Source organism: Mya arenaria, chromosome 4 (assembly GCF_026914265.1).
Source record: "Mya arenaria isolate MELC-2E11 chromosome 4, ASM2691426v1".
NCBI classification, from domain to species: Eukaryota; Metazoa; Mollusca; class Bivalvia; order Myida; family Myidae; genus Mya; species Mya arenaria.
In genome coordinates, this window is record NC_069125.1 from 65,556,949 (window position 1) to 65,581,903 (window position 24,955).

At 34.7% G+C, this 24,955-nt stretch overlaps 2 protein-coding genes across 3 annotated transcripts; both read left to right on the forward strand.

Moving 5' to 3' along the window:
* Positions 1 to 184: 184 nt before the first annotated feature.
* Positions 185 to 9,988, forward strand: LOC128230284 (tectonic-2-like). The gene is made up of 9 exons (XM_052942425.1): positions 185 to 346; positions 4,335 to 4,438; positions 4,710 to 4,960; positions 5,146 to 6,065; positions 6,335 to 6,452; positions 7,572 to 7,676; positions 8,014 to 8,193; positions 8,436 to 8,576; positions 8,925 to 9,988. Exons 1-9 carry the CDS (start codon positions 283 to 285, stop codon positions 9,106 to 9,108), a joined length of 2,067 nt encoding a protein of 688 aa, XP_052798385.1. The 5' UTR covers positions 185 to 282; the 3' UTR covers positions 9,109 to 9,988.
* A 2,385-nt stretch (positions 9,989 to 12,373) lies between these two features.
* LOC128232022 (vacuole membrane protein 1-like) lies at positions 12,374 to 24,470 on the forward strand. Of its 2 annotated transcripts, none has more exons than XM_052945360.1 (11): positions 12,374 to 12,468; positions 16,511 to 16,764; positions 16,928 to 17,018; positions 17,381 to 17,491; positions 17,753 to 17,832; positions 18,529 to 18,754; positions 19,500 to 19,580; positions 19,955 to 20,071; positions 20,334 to 20,395; positions 20,645 to 20,747; positions 21,289 to 24,470. In XM_052945360.1, the coding sequence occupies exons 2-11, from the start codon at positions 16,523 to 16,525 to the stop codon at positions 21,427 to 21,429; spliced, it is 1,254 nt and encodes a 417-aa protein (XP_052801320.1). In that variant the 5' UTR covers positions 12,374 to 12,468; positions 16,511 to 16,522; the 3' UTR covers positions 21,430 to 24,470. The 2 variants fall into 2 exon arrangements, with proteins under 2 accessions (XP_052801320.1, XP_052801319.1); XM_052945359.1 differs by having other exon boundaries at positions 12,401 to 12,720.
* Positions 24,471 to 24,955: the final 485 nt, after the last annotated feature.

A 24,955-nucleotide genomic window follows, 5' to 3' on the forward strand; every position in this document is an offset into this window, starting at 1 on the left:
ACGACATCATGCTTAAAAGAAAAGTACATAAAGTGTATGATAAAATATGGTATAATGGTTTCAGTAAAAAATTATACATTTCTATTGTAGTTTAAATCATTTAAACCTGTCTGTATATTTTACGACTTTCACCTCTTCCGCTCTCGTCCAATGAAATCCGGCGTAACACATTGACGTAGAGACATGTAAACAAATGGTGGGAAGGAAAAGATCTGCACATTCTTGTTTCATCGAAGTCAAATCTCAATTCAACGCGTGTACTCTATTCAATATGGATGCTGAATGATCAACATGCATACCTTTGCAGCGCTGTTCCTACTGGCTGTTTCATCAGCTTCAGCCCAAAGTTCGTAATATAAACCAAAATCTGTAAAATGTTTACAGTTTAGCCTTTAGTCTAATAAGTGACATCCCTATCTATCTATCTATCTATCTATCTCTGTTTAATGTCAACTCCTCTTCCGAGTGTTACTGACATGAACGGTGACCGCCGGCTTGTTAGTGAAAAAAATAAAACACTGATGAGGCAAATCACATCAGAAAAGTGAGAACTAGGGTATAAAAGAGAACACAATTTAGGTAACATGATAAAAAGAGATTGGTGAACTGGTAAAAGGATAAAAATACTGCTCGCTTTTCTAATGCTTAATGGTTGCCACAGCCACTTTGAATGTGTCAGGGGTGGGGATAGTGACAATATGATTTGGCAAACTGTTCCAAAGTACAACCGAGGGAGGATAGAATGAAAATTTGTGATAGTCAGTTTTTACTTGAATTTGTCTGAAACATAGTGGGTGCATTAGTCTGGTAAATCTTATTGGTGTTTGAATATAAGATGGCAGCGTAATAGCAACATGATGATGGTATATGTTGTAAAACATTACAAGTCGGGAATCCAGTCTACGTTGTTCAAGTGAGCGCCAACCAAGACTTTCCTGCATGTTTGTAACACTGGAGAGAGGAGAGAAGTCATGTTTAACCCAACGGATAGCCCGACATTGAACCATTTCAATTTTATTGGTGTTTGATTTTGTGTGTGGGTGCCAAATTGTGCTTGCATATTCTAACTGTGGACAGACAAGGGTTTTGTAAGCTAAAGTCCTGACACTTTCTGTTTTTGTTTTTATATTTCTTTTAATGAAGTTGAGAGTATGATTTCCATTGGTGGTAATTCTCGAGATATGAGTGTTCCAGGTGAGGTCTGCTAATATGTCAACACCAAGATATTTTGCACTTCTGACTGGCTCTAAGATCTGGCCATGGAGAATGTATCGATTTCTGATGATATGCTTATTCTTTGTTATGTGCAAAACTTGACACTTGGAGGGATTAAACTCCATATCCCAATCATTTTCCCATAATTCCAGTTGTTTGAGATCATTTTGAAGGATAGCACAGTCAGAGGGAGAATTGATGGTAAGGTAAACAGCAGTATCATCTGCAAAAAGTCGAACTTGTGATTTGATACTAGAAGGGAGGTTATTTATGTAAATCAAGATAAACAAGGGACCCAGTACAGAGCCCTGAGGTACACCAGGTGTTACAGGTACTTCTTCAGAATGATCGCCATCCAAGACTACTGTCTGACTTCTATGAAGGAGAAATGCCTCAGACCACTTGAGAACCTGTGGACAAACACCATAATCCTGTAGTTTGAATAGAAGTTTGAGATGATTTACCTTATCAAAAGCTTTGCTGAAGTCCAAAAGAATTAAGTCAGTTTGATTACCTGATGAAGTGATTCTTACAAGATCGTCGGTCAGCTCAATAAGTTGAGTTTCGCATGAGCGCTTTTCACGAAAGCATATCCCATGTAGAATATAGAAACCAGAGCCTCCTTAGTCCATCTTGGACCACAGTGGTTTGATGAACTCCTGCTTTGGTGTCATATGACCTGTATAAATTTAAGTGACATTGAACAGAATTATTATTTTTTCTTCAAATTTATCAAAGAGGTCACTCCTACCAACTATCTAGCTTAAAATATCTATGAATTACTGCAGTTTGACAATGTCATAAAATCTCCAAATGCCTAAATATCGGATAAGTATGCAGATAAACATTACTTTATTTAATGTATCAAAGAAAAATACACATTCAGTAAAAATTCCTGCTTGGCTTGATATTCGCAAGGCTCAAAGTATTTTGGCCGGTCCCTGAAATATCAAGCCAACAGGTTTAGACTTTTATATAGACTGTCTTAAATATAGAACAATATAAATAGCACATAATAAACATAGAATGAATACAGTTCAATATGAATAGCTCATTATACATATAAGCTAGCAGGCAAGTGGTTCTCGGACAGCAGTAGTTCTTGGACAGCAGTAGTTCTCAGACATTTCAATGACATTTTCCCTTCATATTGGATGTTACATATCAGGCGCCAGGTTATTATCAATCAGGCGCTAGAAACATCTTAGCAAGTAACACTGGTTTCATCAGGTAAGGATTATGAGAAGTTAAATTTCAAAAGTCTCCATTTGTTGACATAATCACATCTCACTTCCGCTGAAATCACAATTTAAGTGTGAATACGCAAAAAAGCAAACCATAATATCAGGGCAGGATTCCAAGTTATGTTGTTAGTTTTAGGAAGCTTTCCAGAACTACTACTGTCAAACTAAAATTTAAACTCTTCTGAATTCCTCTGACATAACCTATGAAAATAGAGTTAAGTTGTTTAATTTCACTTGATTTTGCATTATTTCAACAGAATACAAGCTTAAGTTTATTATAAAAAAATGAATTTCCATTAATTGGCCCTTTTGTTTGTTTGTGTTTTCTGAACACATAGAATTGGATATCTTTGTTCTATCTCGTGTACTGTTTAAGTTTTCATGCAGTTAATAATTTGCAAATTTATTAATTAATGCACTTATACATTTTCAAGTATCATTGGTTACACTGGTGACACATTTTTTAATTGGCCCGTCTGCTGCTGTTGTGAAAGTATGCATGACAATAATAGGTCAGACTCTTAAATATATTGGAGCCACAAGACTTGGGCTACAATAAATGTATTAGTGCGCAGTTTCAACATCTCAAAATATTGGGGCGGCGGTGCCTGTGCCTGCAGAGGAATTACACATAATCACAGGAGCCTTTTCTGATATCAAATGCGAAGAATACTAGTGCAAAGTATGAAGCATGTTCTTTGCACTGGTGTTCTGGAGTTGGAATTATAGTAAAAGATTGTTGATCATAAAAAATATTGTTGTTTTTCTTGATCAGGAAGCCCAAAACCTATCCATCTGCAGAAGCTAAACATTAATTTGGTATGGGTGAAACACCTTGTATTGCATAACTATGGTCAATGTACGCATTTATTCCGGTCTCTACCAAATTCAACTACATAAACCCGTTCAATGCCAAATACATAATAAATAGTTATCACCATACTATACAATATATCTGTGGTTACTGTGGAAAAAGTGTTAAATTATTATTCAAAATTTATTAAATATCGAAATATGAAAAGCTATCACCAAACAGTTTCAAATTTCAAAATATGTGTTTAGGAACGGTATCATGAAAACATTATATTAAAATTTATATAGGCATTGAACAATAGAATCTGCCCTGTTAGCTCAATGCTAGTGTCCCAGCAGTCTTCAGTTTTAGCACAAAACTGGATCGACCTAAAAGGTTAATAGGGAGGAATGTTGTGTGTGTGGGTAAGAACCAGCCGCCCGTTTAGCTCATTTGGTTAGATTGCCTTGCTAGTGTTCCGCGGTCATGGGTCCGAGCCCAACATGGCGCACTTTTCCTCCCAAGATTACTTTTTTGTTCATTAAAACAAATGAAATTGAGAACTGTTTAATCAGACCAAAAAATCAACAGGGAGAACCCCATTTAAGAGCTTTAGACACCCAAGTGTTTATTGAATCTTACTTGGCCCTTTCGGCTCAACATTCTGTGAATGTTTAAGTTGCATTATTGTTTATACATACCAGTCAATGACAGCATTGCAGTTGTTGGAAGCTTGTTTCCTAGCTTGTAGAATTCCCTCTTTTATTGACAAGGGAATCCATTGTGGTGGGTGGGCTAAAGCTTTTATCTGACAGCATGGTCAAAAGGGTCTACTGTTTGACTTGAGTATTACAGTGGAAAGTCCTATTAAAAGGATACCCTTGGCAAAATTCTTTAATATTGGTTTGTGAGGATGAAAAAGAATGATTGGTATCACCAACTCAAACTGGGGAAATACTTTGAAGATTAAAGCCACAAAGAAGTTGAACATGTCCAAAGAAGCAGAACTTCATTGTATATTGACCCAGGCTTGAAGTTCATTACTCAAAACTAAATTAATTCTATGATTGGTCTTGTTGTAGTTGCCCAGGAGACAGAAGTTATCAATGCAGCCTTCGAGGACATAGCCCCTTGTCCCTGTGATCTCACTGGTGGTTCATGTGATACAAACTGCTGCTGTGATTCTGTAAGCATTTCAAATTGTAAACAAATTTGGAAAGTTTAAAAACAGTAAAATTTGTTAGTGTTATATGTATGACTAAGTTTTTGATTCTTTTTGTTGAAGTCACTGTTGATCATATGATTTTAAGAACAACCATTAATATATACTGCATTGAGTAAAAAGCAAAACATGAATGTATCGTAACTTATATGACTACTGTAAAGAGTGCAAGACATGCTTTATAATAATACTTTTAAGTGTAAATGTTTCTTAAACTATTCCACTGCTATTTCAGGATTGCACAGATGATCAGAAGAGGACTTTTGAGGCCTGTATACCATTTCTGCCTGGGGGCCAGGATCCAGAGACACAGCATCACCGATGCACCTCCACCCACCAAAACAAGGAGGACTGGTTTCCCCTGCTCTGTGTTCAGTTTGAGTATAACGCCTTCCTCGGATACTTTTATGACTGGCAGAAAAAACTTGCAAACAATACTCAGACATTCCTTGACAGGCTGAGCACTGTGTCCTATTATTGGTACAGGTAAGGATAGAGTTAGTTTTTAGAGAAACAATTTTAAATGCAAATGTTATTTTTCCCTAAATTAAACTTGTCTTTGTTGTTTAAAACAGGTAAGATTTTTTGGAGGTTTTTCAAATGTTGTTTTGGTGTAGCATAGGTTAATTGAGAAAAACTGTTTAAAATCTGCTTGTGATTGATTACTTTAGGGAACAGGACTCCAGGCAGGTTGCCGACCTGGGTGTTGTGGCGTACAAGTATGGAACCAGAGTGAAAACAAAGAGTGAAACCCCTAGTCGGTTTGGTACCTTCACTCTTCCCCAGCCTGTCCTCAGTGGTCAGTGCCTGGACACAGCCCCTGTCCAGTACCTGAAGAATCTTGACCACTCATGTACATTTACCCTCACTACTGATCTGTGCTCATCTTCATCCATCCTTAGCCGACTTTTCTATGTCCAAAATAGCAGTTTCACCTCTTCCTTCAGTGTTTTACAAGAATTCAATGGAATTAATGTGGCAATTACAAATGTAATATATAAATGTGCATCATCTGCCCAAGCTTCTACATATTTACGTTCAACAACTCCAATAACTGTTGATAGCTCAGCCACCTCAGATCTTCGACTGGATGAAAATTGTGTAGGAACCTGTGGAACAGATCTCTGTGTTGATCTAAATACACCTGATTCGACAACCCCATCTACTACTGTGGATGACTGTACATCTCAAAATGTATTGGTCAATTTTACCCCTTCATATAATAGTGTGTCTGAAATCTGCTCAAATGCTGTAATAGATGTTGAATACACTGCCCAGTGGGCTGGCAGCACTATTGTTAGAGTAGATGCTGTGATAATTGTTGGCGATATTCCGGTAAGAAGCAATAACGTGCCCAATGTCCTTTCACAACGTTTCAAGATGACCTTTCTCAACAATAACATAACAGATGCAGCAACAGATAATTTTAACAACATAACTGGTGAGCCATACACAAGGTCAGGAAAGGTTGGATATGACAAAGGGAGTGAATTCTTCAGTGGATCCATGGTGTATAATACCACAACTGATCCCCAGCAGTTCCTCTTTGTCAACAGTAATGCATCCAGGCAGATGGCAGTCTTTAGTCCAGGTATGAACTAATTATGACAAAACAAACTCCACAAGATGTTGTCACTGACTTCTTGGTCAAAGTGTACTTTCTAGTAGATTTAGTTCATTGATTTTAAATGTTGAGGACATTTTATAGTATAGGGCTTACATAAACTACTGGTACTTATATGCCATTTCAATGCATTCAAGTGTATTCTTTTAACATAAAATATCAATTTTGTTTGCTGTTTATTAGGATTAAATCAATAAGATAAAAATAATAATAATGAAGACTTGTTTTTTTCCCAGGACCTGACGGCCTGTGTGAGGGGTCGGGAAGGAGGGTTCTAAAATTTGGAGAAGACATCACAACTTCCTGTACTCTGCAGCTGAACGTGGCGAACTTTACTGACTGTACAGCCCTCAGGTAAATGATGGAGTGAACAATTGACTATGTATCACCCACATTTATTGCAGTGAACAATTGACTATGTATGATATCACTTACATTGATTGGAGTGAACTGTTGGTTGTGTATCACACACATTTATTGAAGTGAACAGTTGGTTATGCATCACACACATTTATTGGAGTGAACAGTTGGTTATGTATCACACACATTTATTGGAGTTAACAATTGACTATGTATGATATCACTTACATTGATTGGAGTGAACTGTTGGTTATGTATCACACACATTTATTGGAGTGAACTGTTGGTTATGTATCACACACATTTATTGGAGTGAACTGTTGGTTATGTATCACACACATTGATTGGAGTGAACTGTTGGTTATGTATCACACACATTTATTGGAGTGAACTGTTGGTTATGTATCACACACATTTATTGGAGTGAACTGTTGGTTATGTATCACACACATTTATTGGAGTGAACTGTTGGTTATGTATCACACACATTGATTGGAGTGAACTGTTGGTTATGTATCACACACATTTATTGGAGTGAACTCTTGGTTATGTATCACACACATTTATTGGAGTAAACACTTGGCTATGTAACACACACTGATTTATCATACATACATGTATTGCATCAACCAACTTTTTGCAGATAAATGTTAAAACAGATGAACATTATGGTTGCTTTCAAAATGTTTGCAGCTTGTCTAGTTGGTACCAATAATTTTGTTTTCACAATTTAAAAGCATAAAACGGTGTTTCTTGTGACTGAAAATGGGGCCGAAATCGGCCCCTTTCACAATGCCACAAAGTATATACTTTTTTCACAAAAGTTGGTTTTAAAACAATCCCCCCAAAAATATTAAGAAACAATTCAACTCTTAACAAGTAAACTAGAACAGTCATGATTAAATGCATTTCTTATCTCTTAAATTTCTGTATCTTAAAGTGCCTTTGCTTTGTTTCATTTTTTGAAATATAGTATTTGAAATATACCGATAGAATCATAAATTCACAATTTAAGGCATTTTGTCACTATTTTCACAATTCTAAGGGCAATGGCCCCATTCACAAAAATGGTGAGAAAAACAACAACACTGTTGCTTATTTGCCTTATGACAGGAAGCGCATGATCTACTACCTCAACTCCCTGATGCCAGCAGATGTGTTGGGAAGACGGGGATACAATGATCAGCTAAACTCCGCATTCTGGGTCCCTGTCCTCAGGTAGTATTCATGCTTTGTTTGAACTTCATTCCTAGATTTAAGCAAACAAATATAAGTATTATTGCAATGATCATCACAATCATGCCATCATCATGCTACATAAGGTTCTTTGGAAAACATATTGTTAAAACTTTTGCTTTGGATGTCGATATTAATATCGGTATGTTTATTTCACAAATTGGTTATTCCTCACATGTTAAAAACTTTTTAAAAAAATGAAAAGCTAATCTAGAATACCCAGACTACAATGGATGCAATCAGTTGTTCCCTCTTTTTGTGGAAAGATTATCTTTTGAGATGAATAATTTACCTTAGTTCTCTAACTCATCATCTTCAGGGAAGATCTGACCCAGGGCTGCACGCTGAGCGAGTATTTCCCACTGGGCTCCAGCCCGGTGGACCGGAGGGCCGGAATCTGCTTCAACATGACCAACACCATACAACTAGACATCTTCTACGCAGAAACGGGACAGTCTAATAGCTACCCAATCTATGAAGTGCTTGGTAGTAAAGTTAGGTCAGGCTTTCTTTTTGCTCATCAAAATGTGTTTGTTAATGTTGTATTTCATGCTTGTCAATAAATTGAGGATTGTGTTGTGATTTGTACACTTGTTGCATTACTTCATCTTGTAATTTTGATTTGTAAAAAAGAAATCAATAACACAAATAAGTAATACAAATTCTTCCTTTTTTGTCAGACTTGTCTCATGTTGTTACAATTAAATAGAATATAATTGCATGTATGTTGCAACTTTACAGCTACCAGAACACCAGCTGGTCTGTACGCTGTTCGAATATGGCCGGGGGCGTGTGTGAGGGGACCGATAGCCAACCCTTCCTGCTCACCTCCCGCGTCCGCTTCACACAGATACCACCTCAGATACCCAAGCCCGTCTCCAAGTATGTGACACTGTTGTTGTTTTTTTAAATGTTGTACATGATGTGATAAAAGTTTTAAATTTGTAATTACCAAAATATAATGATTCATTTAACAACCCATCCTTTATGGTGTGCCTTGCTGTTGGGATAAGTTCTCAACTGATTCCATTTTTAATATTTATATTTACATTATTTGTGTAATATGTCTTTCTGTAATTAGTTTGCGAGCGTAGATGGCAAGCTACTCCAGTCATAAAGAATGTAAAAAATTATTTACTGGTCTAAACTCAAGTCAGTATTTTATTATTGTTAAATAAAAAGCCGTATTACAGTTACAATTAATTATAATTGAATTCGATTATTTTGCAGGTATTATGAGTCACCGCGTGAAGATAACAAGCAGCTATGTCCTGGTGACCGATGCTGGGACAACCTCATGCACCCCTTCACCAGGCGGTATAATTCTGAGAGTCGTGAATACGTGTTTGGGATGGTTTCATTGTCAATCATATTCTTCATTGGATACGGCCTTGTCTCTAGGCCATTTTGGTGATGTTGCTCAAATAGTGGGGAGTTTTAAATTCAGCTGTGATAGGAGGAAGAGTTATGTAAAACTAGTACCGGTAGAACTACATGTTCACTCGTAATTGATAGAAATTCATAAGAGATTTAATGTTCATTGACTGCCTGGAAAAGTTAATCCTGCTATCCATTGTGTGGGAGAATGACAGCTGAACTCAATGGATGAAGTATGATGGTGGAAAATGGTGAATCCCGGGCATGGTTGTGACAGGGAATCCCGGGCATGGTTGTGACAGGGAATGGTGCATAATTATATTGATAAAAAAATCTTATAAATAGATTACCGCTATTACTAGGGTGTCTGAGTGTGCTAATTAATCACTGCTAGAGATTTTGGAAAATCAGTGTGAAGTACAGTATATTTTTTAGATAAATGTTGGATACTTCCATATTTGTTTTAACCCTTAAAATCAAAATGAAGCTTTGATTTGAAGGTTTATGATTAAGTTAAATTGTAATCATGAAAATGCAGTTAAATAGATAAAAGAATGTGCTTTTTAGCTTGTCTGTTTTTTTTAAGAAAACAAGTCACTGTATTGTGATACACTTGCTGTCTGCGTATGTGTCATATAAGAAAATAGACATTACAGATTTATTTTTTTTTTAAATATTGAAACAACACTTGGAAGTTGGATCCCATGTTGCCTGAGACAGAACGCACATGAACAGCAGGGCCCGTAACTCTGGCTTTAAGTATTGTCAAATAATTCCCATTCTCTTGAAATAAACAACTACAGACTATTTATGTCAGCTCTGTGGTACTCTTGTGTAAGTTGTTAACATTGTAAATATAAATGTATTTTATTTATTTATTAGTGACTAATTTATACAAATAAATGTTTGAAACTGTATCTTCTTCAGTGAATTTTTGAAACTATTTTCAAATCGCACGGTCCGTCTGTCCATGCATCCGTCCTTCTGTTTGTTTTTCCTTTTGGGCTGTAATCTGCACAGTGTGATTTTGAATAAAAACCTGGCACAGATGTAACACACAGAGGCTACGTGTCTTGTGAAGAGTCCCACATCCCCACGTGGCCACCAGGCCACACTTAAAATGTTGATCATTATGGAATGCTGTGTATGTATAGAAAGATATTAGATGGTCATGTCAAGGCTGTAACTTTGTCATGCAGAAGGGAATTTTAATATAACCTGGCAAAGATAATTGGCATATAAAGACGACGTGTCGCATGCAAGACCCTATTCCCTAAGCTTGAAGGTCATGGTGAAGAGGTTAATCTTAATTTGTTTTTGCATAAATGCACAAGAGTTTTAGTGGTTGTGCCCGTGCTGTAACTGTCACTGCCTTAAAGGTCAAGGTCACATTTAGAGGTTAATCATTATGGAATGCCGCCTAATTATATGCACATACAGTATAGTTGATCCTGTTATTATAAAAATAACTTGGCACAAATGCAAGGCACACAGAGGCAATGATTTACTATAAAATTATGTTCAACGAACTAAATTAAATATGCTTCGAAATACCATTGAATCACTAGACGCTGACCTTTGGAGTTTTATGAATGAGGCATTTCCAATTAAGAATAATTCATATGCAAGTGTGTATGTCTGAGCATGAATATTTACTTAATTAAGTGCAATTTATTTGATATCAAGTTTTGATATAAACTTCCGTGTTGTCACTTATTAAAGCCAAAGTTTGCTTGATCTAAACTTCCGTGTTGTCACTTATTAAAGCCAAAGTTTGCTTGATCTAGGTCAGGGTCAAGAATGGTTTATATTGGATCAAGTATTAAAAATACACATTTGAGGCCACATTTTCGTTCAACAATTGAGCCAAAATATAATTGCTTTTGACAATTCATTCCTTCGTGTGACCTTGTACATGACACCGCCTCAGCAGGGTGAATATGTGTGAAAAAATGCCAACTTGGATTATAGTTCAGATTTTTTTCTTTTCTTTTTAAATTTTGTGTATTTTTTAAATAGTTTTCCTCAGTAGGATAATAGTTAATAAATATGTATTATCAAACAACGCCCGTCATCAACATCGAGCCAGCTAAGGGTGTATATTATTAAACGTTACATTGACTGAAAGTAGCCCAGAAAAATCTTGAGAATAAGTTATTAGGACCATTAACTCCATTTCAGTGTTGTTTAACAGTAATGCAAGTAAGTGATGAAAAAAGCATATCTATAGAGATTATATAAATATATAATTTTAACCATGACCTCTAAATATTACCTTTACCTATGTCGTAATTACAAACACGTACGTGTCTTAATTATATTAGTTTGCTAATTTATATTTAAGCTATTTCAAGTAAGAAATTTTAATTATTAAATGCCCATTGAGAGTGACCGTCTTGATTTATTAGTCCGAGAGCTCAGGTGTATGGCATCAATGGAAACCCATTTCTTAAGTGCTCGAATTATAGAATATATACACAAAAAGGCGTGTATGTACTTGAATTACCTAATTACCATACACGACCTTGTGCATAAAGCCAAGACAAGCCAAGCTATATAAAAAAGTATTATTGACTTAAATGAAGTAAATGTAACCTTTACTTTTGTGGGCGACACTTAGCCTTGTGTTGATCGACCTTGTTAATTATGCGTGATCAAGCTAACAGTCCGGACAAGTACGTAAAGCAGTAAAGAAATTACATATACTTTTTAGTGTGTGTCTACCTTATCCCTGATACGTTTGCATGCCGAGATTCTCAAGATAGGTGGTACAATAAGAAGCTGAGTAAATTTTCCCACGGAGTCATGTCATGTTAAGGCAATTTTCATTTGCTTTCATCAATTTAAATGGACTATTTTATTTATGTTCAAAGTATAATTATTTTACATTACCAAAGAGACAATAGGAATATAATCTACGGTATGGAGTAAGTGATAATATTAATACAGTAGAGTTATAAACCATATGGGTGAAAATATAGCATATGATCAAAATGCACCATTTCGGATTGAAAAGTGTTAAATTTTCATTAACCCCCTTGCCAACATTTTAAACCATTTAAATTATGGTTCTGAGGGAGGGGCGAATGTCAAAAGGTTTTGTCTCTTAGTTACACCCCAATTCATAACTATTAGATTCAAATTTAAAGGTATTTCTTTCAAAATCATCGCACTCAATTCATCAGCTTATCATTTGATAATGTTAATTATAAATGGTTATACACGGAGCTTAAACAAATAACCGTTTGGGGTGGAGACGTTTTTACTGTATATCGAACACCGGAAACTGGTTTGGTATCCAGCTTCCCTTCTTATTTTTCAATATTCACCGACGCTTAAGGGAACCGGCTATTTTCACAACTCACCGTGGCCAACAAACTGATTACATACGATCAAAGTCCGTTTTCTTATTTATTTGTAAAGGATATGATACGTTCGTTATGTAGAGTAACCTATAAATATCATAACACTCTTAAACCTCTTAACCAATGTTATCTATAACCAATAGAAAGTCAGAAATTGCCCTTTACTGTAGTGTACAATGTTGAATAAGTTGACACAAGAGGAAATACAAAGTTGGACAGCCGCACAGTTACGTGCTCAATTAAAAAAGCGTAAACTAGGAACAAATGGAAAGAAAAATGAATTGGTAAGATGAAAGTCTATCATTTCATGTATTATTTCATATCAATATACTGCTCATAAAATTAACTCTTTATGCACTATAAGTCATATTGGAAAAGTAGTAGACAAAAAGCAATACACCTTCATAATTGGTGTCAGGACATTACGGACCATGGACATTATGAACCAGACATAGCGGACCATATTTCAGGAAATTATGGACCATGATTTAAGATTACTTACAGTGTGTTTCATAATGTACCATTCAGGCATGTAAGAAGGAAATTGACATTGGGGCCACGGAAGGGGTGGGCTGGGGAGGTGTGTCCCCTTCCTGTCGAGTTTTTTTTAAATTTGAAGCATTGAAAGACTCGATTTCCAGTGAGCTCAGGTTTTTTTTTCATGTTATTGTCTAAACCTTTTTTCGGTTAAAATAACATTATGAGCAACAGCGACATATCGATTATTGTGCAATCATAAATTATAATAAATGCCAGTATTTATTTACTTTTAAACATTCAATGTATTTTTAAATAACAAATAAGCGCAGTTTACTTCTTCATAGTGAAGCCACAGCTGACTTTGGAACCATTGCGAGTTGAATGCCCCGTGTTCAGTTTTTTTAGTACCAAAAGATCTCTTTGGAAATTTAAAACTTTTAGGCAGATTTGGAACGTCCATTTTAAAGTCAAACTTTAATGTGACCAGTTTGAACAAATGCATATTGCTGGCTATTTAATGACAATTCTATTTTAACGATTAATTGCAATTATCATAATCAACTACAGTTTTTGACACATCAAAAACGACACAAATAATTATTGTCTTATTGCCTCTTCTTCAACTTACCCGTCTTTGATAATCTGCTGCCTGTTTTCACATCAATTAGCTAGATTATCACAGGTTTAATTATGACATTGTGACCTGTTTATTCAATATCGTGTCAGACTGGTATTGATCTACATGCGCGTAGCTTTAAATTTAAAATACTATTATTAAGAAAATTGGTATCAAATATTCGTTGCCCCATTGCCGTTACTAGCCAGAATATTGGCTCCTACGCACCTGCCAATTTGGGGACACTACAGACCATGTATATTTGTGTATCATGTGTATATTTATATGTTCTTATTTGCTTGATTGCTTTCTGAAATGACCTTCAGATTGTCATATTTGTTTATTTTCTTTCATCTGATTTAATTATACCCCCACAAATGAAGTTTGAGGGGGTATATAGGATTGAGCTTGTCGGTCTGTCTGTCGGTCGGTCGGTCTGTCGGTCGGTCTGTCGGTTTTCATGGTTTCCGGACAATAACTCATGAAAGGCTAGACGGATTTGAACAATTTTTGGTACACAGGTGTAACATCAGAAGATACAGGTCAAGTTCGATATTGGGGCTGGTGGGGCCAAGGTCACTGTTACTTAAAATAGAAAAACGGTTTCCGGATGATAACTCATGATAGGCTTGACAGATTTGAAAAAATTTTGGTACACAGGTGTAACATCAGAAGATACAGGTCAAGTTCGATATTGGGGCTGGTGGGGTCAAGGTCACTGTTATGGAAAATAGAAAAACGGTTTCCGGACGATAACTCATGAAAGGCTTGACATATTTTAAAAAAAATTGGTACACAGGTGTAACATCAGAAGATACAGGTCAAGTTCGATATTGGGGCTGGTGGGGCCAAGGTCAAGGTCACTGTTACTAAAAAAAGAAAAACGGTTTCCGGACGATAACTCATGAAAGGCATGACGGATTTGAACAATTTTTGGTACACAGGTGTAACATCAGAAGATACAGATCAAGTTCGATATTGGGGCTGATGGGGTCAAGGTCACTGTTACTAAAAATAGAAAAATGGTTTCCGGATGATAACTCATGAAAGGCTTGACAGATTTGAACATTTTTTGGTACACAGGTATAACATCAGAAGATACAGGTCAAGTTTGATAGATCCTTCAAAAACTAAATGAGCAAATATTTACCTTAAAAGTAATTGACACTTGGAAAGATGAACAAACAAAACAAATCCAGCATGCTTCATTTGAACCAGATGCCAGTGGAATACCAGCAGAACTTAAGTATGGCTTATTTGCCACAGTAGTGCTTATTACAAATATTGACCTGTACTATGTACTTGTAAAATTTGATGATGATCGTGTTGGAAGAAAAGCTCGTGAATGCTCTAGATGTCTTATTCCAGAAGAGATCAGCTAGAGCATCAGCTAGTTTTTCTTGTCAGCAGTGTAACTTCTAAATTACTCAACAGATTTAAATAAAACAATACATGCATGATAAAAGAAGATGCAGTGTGCAGTAACCTTGGAGTTATGGCCTCTTTTCAAAGGAATGGTTTGCCATTCCTGTGTCCAGGCGGCATTTGGGGGTATTCGTCACTCCTGTGACAGCTCTAGTTGACGTAGTTTAAAACTTAATTCATGATGAACATAATTTATTTACATATTATTTTATACATGTTTGATATAAATTCAATATGTATTTCTATTTACTATATACTTATTTACTGTAGGTGTACACTGGTCTCTTATACCTAATGGAATTTCACAGGAATTTGACAATAGTCACATATAAAACATCGACTGTTTGGAATTTCATGGGAATATTTCAGTTGGAAGGCATTTGGCAGGTGTCATATCAAAATGAGGATTCATATACAAGTATTTATTAATAAATTAAAAATAAACTTTTAAGCGTAATATGAAGACGATGTGGAGAAATGAGTTAAAACAAACTGTTAGTAAAATTATAAATCATGGTTCATAATGTCTCGAAATATACAATATAGTCCGTTATGTCCCAAAATATGGTCTGTATTGTCCCAAAATATGGTCTGTACTGTCCCCAAATATGGTCCGATATGTTTGGTCTGAAATTGCCATGGTCCGTAATGTCCGTAGTTCCCATAATTTAGACATATCTGATCGAAGATTGTTTGTGCACAGCGACCCCATGTAAAAAAAGAGCAAATGAGAATCTTAAACAGACACTCTTATTCAAAATCAATATGTACAGTTGTACACATGTATAATTAAAATACAATTTGAGTGATAAACCTTTAACTACTTACTAAATAACACATTTATGAAAAATATTACTTACTGATAACTGTGTATTTAATGGCTGTAAAAGCAAAACACATTAAATGATTGGTGAGTGCTAAAAGATTTACTGTGATTATAGTCTCATAAGGTAGAAATACTGTGTTTTCAGCATCTTTCATTCAAATTAAACTCAGTATCCTTTATAAGAGCTATTGTTTTTTACATTTACCGGTATTCACCCTTTTTGGTATATTTAAACATTACCGAAAATGATAAAATTAACTTAAATAGTGCAGAAAAAACATGTGCTTATCAGCATAGCAATTTATAATTAATTGAAGTGTTGAACAAGTTGACACTGAAATTCACAGTTTTGTAAAGTTGTCCAGCTTCCAACTTAAAATTCAAGACAATGTTTTGAAGTTATCAACTACCCCTGTAGTGATAGCACAAAGCAGTTGGATCCCCTATTATGACTAACCATGACTAACCTTTCTCATAACATAGATGATAGTATAGTTGTTCTTTTCACTTGGTGCACATTTGTTGTGGGAGTCTGTCTTATTACATAAATTATAATTGTCTTTGTCTAGTTTAAGCTATGTGTACATGATTTAGAAAAATGACAATATTTTGTTGTTGTTTTTAAAAAAAAGTATTTTCTAGTGGTATTTCATTTACCTACATGTAAGTGATATGTTTTTGTGGTATTGTAAGATTTGACATTAGTGTTAATATTATACAATTATAGGTGGCAAGATTAATGGAATCTGAGAAAACAATGAAAAAATCAAAAACAAAAGCAAGACAGCGCAAACATGATGATGCTGCTAGCTCAGGTGATAGGGATCTAAATGGAAGTGTAAGTGACAAAAAACAAGACGAAAAACAACGTGAGATGGACAAACAAGAGCGAGAGTCTATAGTCCTGTGGCGGTCCCCAGTGAGGACTATCAGATATTTCTTTCTGGAGGCCAGTGTACTGCTGTATTTGTTAGGGAAAAGGTGAGACTTGAGAGTCATTTTCAGGAAAGACCTTGGTCTTTGTATATAACATTTCTACCAATTATTTGTGTTATTTTGCTATGATATTGACACGTATCTATATGATCTCAAACAACTTGAAATTTATGGGATATCTTGTAGAGTATTGTTTGTTGCTTTTCAGATTGTACAACAGAAAGAAGGCTGTTGCCTTGTGTGTGTTGATTTCGCTGATACTGTTGGCAGTATATCATGTGGAGGGAGCCCACCAGGAGGTAATGGCCTTAACTTACACACTTCTATAACAGGCTGTTAGTTTAAACTTACTTATTTTGAAATAGTATATTTATCACTTTGTTTGCACCATGTAAGAGACTTCCAAGACAACTTGATCTAGTAATGTGGAGATACAAAGGAGCCTAGATAGATGCACTTTATATGAGAGTGTATGAGTATATTCAACTTCATGACTATTTATAAAAAATTCCCAATTGTGTAAAAACACAGAGATTCTCAATTCCAAGGTTGTAGGTCGTTTCCCCAAAACACTAAAGACGGTTCAGTGGTGCACCTTCATTTAGTGGGTTGAACTTTACATACATATATCAAATGTTTATATGTAAATGAAATTTTTCAGACTGTGGGGAGTGTGGAAAAGACATTTCTGTGGTGCGCATACTGGGTCGGGCTGGGCATCCTCTCCTCCGTCGGACTTGGGACTGGCCTCCATACATTCCTACTTTACCTGGTAAGCTTATAGGGCATGGCACTGAGAAGCTGTTGAATTCCCTCATGACATTGAATATGGCTGTTTACAAATTTCTAAGCATTTGAATACTTTTGTTGTTTTTATCTAAGATGGATTTATTTATATCATAATTATTAATCCCATGCTTTTTCACAACACTTATCAGTTTATTTTTGTCTCTAAAATGTATAGTCATAAGAAGTATATTATCATTTCCAATTTGACTGAATGTCCATATTTATTTTATTAAACATTACTCAGGGTCCTCACATAGCAGCAGTAACATTGGCAGCGTATGAATGTATGTCCACAGACTTCCCTGAACCTCCATACCCCACACAGTAAGACTTTTTTTATACTTAAAACCTGAAATAAAAAAAATGATGTGTTCAAATTAAAAAACAAGATACCGGGTAGCTGGCTCTCTTTCCATTGGGTTCTTTTTACAATTTAATTTTGATTTATAAAACAGATTTCCATCAGATATTTAGGACTTTCATCTAACATTTTCACTGTGATTTAAGCATTTGCCAAACAGATTCCATGAATTTGAAATTAGAATTAAAAAAATCAGAAGTAATTTTTTCTGTTTGTTGCTTTACTATAATATTTAAAATTAGTCTTTTGGATGTATGATTGTCTCTGACAGGTGTCAGGTCCCTCAGTGCAATTAGAACACTTATCGTTGTTCATTGTTACTTTTTTAATTTTGATCTGAATGAGGCTGAAATGAAGAAAAAAAGATCTTATTCATCGCCATCATCGGAATCAATGTTAACTTGTTACATTTTAAAAAGGGTAGAAAGTGTAGAAACTGTCATTTACAAGTAGAGTACATTTTTAAATATTGTATGGCTTCCACTGATTCTCTAGGAAGAGCTTGAAAACCCTGCTAAATGTTGAATTTTTAAGCTATTAAGCAATGCTGCATAGTGCTTAATACCGGCCAATTAACGATTTCATTGGATAAAAATATAGGTTATATTATAAATCTAATAAGATGGTCCAGTGAATGATAACTTTACTTTTGCGTTCAGAATTGTGTGTCCGGATGATGAGGGCCATCAATACATCTCCATGTGGAAGATCATCAGTAAGGTTCGGCTGGAGTCATTCATGTGGGGGGCGGGCACAGCCATTGGGGAGCTACCCCCATACTTCATGGCACGCGCTGCCCGTCTATCTGGGGCAGACATTGATGATGATGACTTTGAGGAACTCGAAGAGCTTATTCATGAGAAGAAAGATCACCCAGAAGAAATGGTAGGGATATATGAGATCTTTGAATATTTGTGTTATGCAGTTATTTTCTCATAGAAAGTGAAAGCATGTTATTTCAATTTAATAGCCCTGAATCACAAATATTGGTTGTTTATCTATCATAGATTATTTAAATTTAAAAGAAATATTTTTACTGCAAACATTTCTTATGATTGTAGACTGAAAGGAATGTATTTGTAAGTAAACAAAACAGAGGCTTGTAAGGGGCTTATCACCCATGGCACCATTGGTGGAGACCTTTAACATACTTGTAGTTAAGAGGGATGTATGAACAACTTAACCCTAAATTACCAGCTTCCATATTTTTCCATAGCTTGAAGGTAAAAGTTGATTGGTGGTATAGAACTGATGACATTAAGTGGTGGTATGATAAACTGTGATGTAGCTTCATCTTACATGTATGTGTATGAATGAATATCAGTTCAAATAGGGTTCATGTTAGCATCAACTATTGCATGCATATGTCTGGTTCTGTTTCTTTTGTTATCCTGCAATGCTTATCTGGGGATTATACAAGTCAATTTTAAATGTAATTTTCTTTTAACGAATCAATGACTTCTGCAAAAGCTTACATATCTTGTTAATGTTTTTGTCTTTAGCTTTTAATATATTTACCCGGATGTATGCTTTTCTCTTCTTCTTTTGTTAGCAGTACAAAATCAATAAAGAGAAAGACCAATGATTTTTATCTGAGAAGGACTGATAACCCTTGTTTGACTCCTTGCAGAGTTTTTTGGAGAAGGCAAAGTTGTCCATCCACAATCTAGTCCAGCGAGTGGGCTTCTTTGGTATTCTGCTGTGTGCATCTGTAAGTACACCTTATGAAAAAGAAATATTAATAACTAGTGACCTACATGTACCTCACTATTATTGCATTTTTTAAAAATAAGTAGAAACAACCTGCAACAAGCATTTAAAGTAAGTTCAAAGTTTTTTTACCATAGTCCATTTTTATAAAGCATCTTTGTGAACATTTTCAACATGTTGAATTTAAAGAAAAGTAATAATGTTTGTACACCAAAAATATGAAAACAAAATGGAAAAAACAATAAATGCGTATGAATATATGCAATGAAAAATAGAGGATATTTAAAATGATAACTATTATTTTTTTTGTTATTAAGTTAAAATGTTTCACTAAGATGCTTTAGGAACACAACTTAAGGTGTTTTCATTTTTCAGATACCCAACCCACTGTTTGATCTGGCGGGCATCACCTGTGGGCACTTCCTCATTCCATTCTGGACTTTCTTTGGAGCCACTCTCATTGGAAAGGCCATTATCAAAATGCATATACAGGTACCAGATTCTAGTTGATCATTGTCCGACTCTCATATTATAAGTCTGTATTCTCGTGCAGTAGATATTGATACTCATGTGTGTAATTCAGACTGATAATGGAATTTTCTTAGACATAAATGATTATGCAACATTTGTTCTGGTAATGATTATTGTATCATTTTGATATTTTGTTAATAAAAGATGCATACATATATATGTATTTGCTTCTCCAATGATAATAATGAGTGTATAATAACATTGATGATTGAATTTATTTCAGAAATTATTTGTGATATTCCTGTTTAGTGAACATCATGTAGAGACTGTAGTCAGCTTAATAGGGTGAGTATCTTATTTTTCATATTATAGATCACATTTTCAGTATTAACATGCTGCCTGTATGATAAGTGAAGAACACAGTCTTATAATAGGACCTCTATAGTTACCTGTGTATATTACACTTTTTTAACAAAGTATAAATCTCATGTCCATAGCCTCTTTATAAAATGCATACAACCTAACATTGATTTACAAGTACAAAGAAACTTAAGTGGACACTATATTGACAAAAATGAATATTTGTGCTTGCAGTAAGCTGCCGAAGTATGGTCCAGTGTTACAAACCCCATTTAAGGAGTATCTCAGAGTACAGAAGGAGAAGCTCCATCACAAACCAGGCTCCTCCTCTCATAAGGTAAGGCACCACTAATCATATCCATCCAAGAAGAATGTTTATTTTGACTTAAATTATTTCAATGCTTGCTTTGTTGTTCCTTTAAACAAAGTAAATGAATTATACAAAGTACTTTTGTCAAAGCCTTGATGCCATTATGTTTTAACAAATTCGGCAATAAACAACAACAACATTCACTGTATTGATAAGAAACTTATAGAACATGTCAACAGTGCCAATACACATACAGTCGAAACCCGTTGGCCGGAACTTGCAGGAACCGGCAAAATAACTTTGAGCCTCGAATAATTTGAGCCAAGCATGAAGGCTTACAATCAGTTAAATGAAATCGGTCCTTTACATTCAGTTCAAGCCAACGAGGAATTCGAGCCAAGTGATTTCGAGCCAACGGGTTCGACTGCATGTGTAGTAAGGTTCATAACTCATGATTAAATAATTGTTTTGAGTTAAGCCCTGAGTTTGAGTGAGAAAAATAACGGATATCAACCTGCATTAATAGTGTTGGCAGTAAGATGTTTTACAGGAATCATTTGTGTTGCAGGAATCTGGGAATGTGTTGGCATGGATATTTGAGAAGGTTGTGATAGTGATGGTGGCCTACTTCCTTCTCTCCATCATCAACTCCATGGCACAGAACTACCACAAGAGACAGTGTAAAACCAAGAGGCTACTCAGCAGATAGGAACACCATATCATAGCCTTGTATTTGCCATTTGTATAAATAGAACATTGTACATGAGAATTGATATTTGGATTTTACAGAGATCTTTAAATTTTTTAAATTGTTTTATTTTTAATTTATTTGATTTTAATTTCAAGTGTGTGGATGTGAATTCATTGATAATTAATCTCTTCTGTTTGTCTTGGCATTCTCCTTCGCTGTCAGAACACAATGCCCTTGATTATTCATATTGCAAGAAAGAACACAAAGAAGAAAGTTCTTTTGAAAACAGCTACAAATTGAAGATGGTATTGAAATTTTAATTAATTTTAAATACTTGAAATCCGTTTCCGCCATTGTACAAAATGACCTGTTTAAGAAGGCATATAGTGGACCAGCTTACACATAATTCCTCATGATGACATGGGTCCATTGCTATGTTAGCCTTGTATTTATCATTGTCGATCACCTGCAAAGTCTGCTGAATTTGACTGGCTTAGTTGGAAAGTCAAAAAAAAAAGTATTGTTTTTGTATAAAGAAGTTGGATTTTGTCTAAAGTGTTTGAATTATACAAAATCAAAAATCTTTTCAAAGAACTTCTTGAGAAAACGGTTAATTACATGTACATGTTTGTAAGTGGTGTTTGTACATGTTTGCATGTGTGACTTTGAACATGTATGTATGTGTGTGTTTATACATGTTTGCATGTGTGACTTTGTACATGTATGTATGTGTGTCTCTGAACATGTATGTATGTGTGACTTTGTACATGTATGTATGTGTGTCTCTGAACATGTATGTATGTGTGTCTTTGTGCATGTATGTATGTGTGTCTTTGTACATGTATGTATGTGTGTCTCTGAACATGTATGTATGTGTGTCTTTGTACATGTATGTATGTGTGTCTTTGTACATGTATGTATGTGTGTCTTTGTGCATGTATGTATGTGTGTCTTTGTACATGTATGTATATGTATGTGTGTCTTTGTACATGTATGTATGTGTGACTTTGTACATGTATGTATGTGTGTCTTTGTACATGTATGTATGTGTGTCTTTGTACATGTATGTATGTGTGTCTTTGTACATGTATGTATGTGTGTCTTTGTGTCTGTATGTATGTGTGTCTTTGAACATATATTTATGTGTTTTATACATATATGTATGTGTGTCTTTGTACATATATGTGTGTCTTAGTACACATATGTATGTGTGTCTGTGCAAATGTATGTATGTGTGTCTTTGTGCATGTATGTATGTGTGTCTTTGTGCATGTATGTATGTGTGTCTTTAAACATGTATACATGTGTGTGTGTTTGTAAAAGTATGTAAATGTTTTTTTTTACATGTATGCATTTGTGTTTTTGTACATGTATGTATATGAGCCTTTGTACATGTATTTATATATGTAGATGTATGTACATGTTTGTATGTAGGTGTATGTAAATGTATTTATTAAATGAATACAGCTGTGAAAAATATCTGACTGTGTCTGGATTTTAAAACATTGATTGCTGTATGATGGTTACTAATTTATCAGTGGATCATGTTGATTCAGAATAGTATATATTGTATACATTTTATGCCTTTAATATCACTTTTCACTAAGCTTGTATCCATATACAGGGATATCACTGTTAACAGTGCAATAGTATGTATGGGCATGCTAGACTTATGCATTTGTTGTATGGTCTTTCTGATAAGTTAGTCAATTGTAAGGATCACGTTTTTGAAGGCAATACCATAGTTTGACCTCAGTCAAGAATACTTTGTCCATTTTCGTTAATTTATCTATTCATGTCATTAACATTTGTGTTATAATAATTGATACTGTTTGATATTTCACCAAATCAGCAACATGATTTACTAAACCAGACGCAAATTTCTCAAAAATTCTTATTAAAGCATAACAGGCTTAAGTGTCTTATTACACTTATCCAAGTCAGTTGATTTGTCAACAAAGAAAATACTTTATTGTGCTATCTGATATATAACACCTTATAATTAAATGTCTAAAAACTCTTAACAATGACAAATACACACAATACATACCAAAATAGTGAGCTTATCTTGATCCCATTATATTTAAGAGACTTGAGAATGTCTGAGAAATCCAGGCCAGGAGAAAATAATAACATTTCTTTGGTGTTATGGAAAAGCTGCATTTGATATGAAAGGTACTATTATTACCAATGTAGGCTGAGCATTGGTTAAACTAGCATTAGATTAAGTTATTCAGGGATATACTTACACTTCTATGGTTTTAATATCTATATAATTATGATCTTAATATTCAGATTCATGGACAGATGGAAAATTCTTGTAATATTGCAAAATCATAAAAAAGGTTTCCTGTTAAACTGTATGTTGTGCACATAAAAATATGCTTGTTTTAAACAGAAATGTTGTATTTACCTATTATAATTGTATATAGAGAAGGTTTATTGTTATAATTTATTGCTCGCTTTAGCTATTTCATATTTCTCTGACAATTTATTGCTCGCTTTAGCTATTTCATATTTCTCTGACAACACCTTATTGAAACATTGGTTGTAAATACATGTTCGTACTATTTATTCTTCATGCATTAGATCAAGTCTTGCTTCTTATATTTTGGGAAAAATGATACACAAAATGGTGTTCATCATTATTGTGAATTATAAAGGTAACATCATCGTTTTTATCTGTAATTTGAACTCGAACCTCATCGCTATACATGTGAACTATTGTTGGCTTTTCCTCATGCTTTTAGTGTACCAACATTCCTCTTTGTTTTGCTCAAGCTCTCAGTCAGAATTTGTTTCCTTTATTTTACCTCAAGTTTCCTTTCTAAGATTGGGTTACAACTATATGAAAATTACTTTTTTTCGCAATGTAGTCTAGTAAAGTGTTTAACCTTATCAATATATTTATGTACAAGTTAAAATGAAATAGTTAGCATAATGCAATTACCTTTGTGTTAATGTAATATATGTAATCTGCATATTGTCAGATATGTCTTAAATGTTTCATCATTTGATGGATTTGTCAAGGATAACATAATAAAATACTGCGATGCATTTTTTTTCTTCGTGAATTACTGACCATGAAATCATCAGATTTACGCTTTCGTCACACTGACCTGGTTGTTCGTACTTTTGTTAAATATTTAACAATGAAAGCATTGTCACAGTGACGAAAATCGTTAAATTGTTGCAAACGACTGAACATTTAACGACTCGCCAGGTAAGAGCAAGTGGCAAATAACAATAGTTAGTTTAACAACTCGTTAGAAATGTAGCGAATATTCGAAAAACTGGCACTTGTCTGTCTGATTCAAAGGTGCCATGGTCCTGCCGTCTCTGGGACTCGAGAATCACGTCCAGTTTATTCGTCATAATTCCAATTTTGGTACATTATAATTCGTTTTAAACTGTCAAAACAATTCTAAAAGAACATGTTACTTCAACCTCGACTTTTCAGCGTTTAGGATAATTTGATATTTGTCAGTCATTGTTTTGGACCCGTCTGGTCAAAACTTAAGCTATATTGTATGTTAGACGCTTG

Excerpts from the sequence above, each read along its gene's own strand:
- LOC128230284 (XM_052942425.1), top strand. The coding sequence starts at position 283 with ATGATCAACATGCATACCTTTGCAGCGCTGTTCCTACTGGCTGTTTCA. Across the intron at positions 7,677-8,013 it reads TTCTGGGTCCCTGTCCTCAG|GGAAGATCTGACCCAGGGCT; the intron begins GTAGTATTCATG and ends CATCATCTTCAG. Across the intron at positions 8,577-8,924 it reads ATACCCAAGCCCGTCTCCAA|GTATTATGAGTCACCGCGTG; the intron begins GTATGTGACACT and ends ATTATTTTGCAG.
- LOC128232022 (XM_052945359.1), top strand. The coding sequence starts at position 12,613 with ATGTTGAATAAGTTGACACAAGAGGAAATACAAAGTTGGACAGCCGCA. Across the intron at positions 12,721-16,510 it reads ATGGAAAGAAAAATGAATTG|GTGGCAAGATTAATGGAATC; the intron begins GTAAGATGAAAG and ends ATACAATTATAG. Across the intron at positions 17,833-18,528 it reads GAACCTCCATACCCCACACA|AATTGTGTGTCCGGATGATG; the intron begins GTAAGACTTTTT and ends TTTTGCGTTCAG.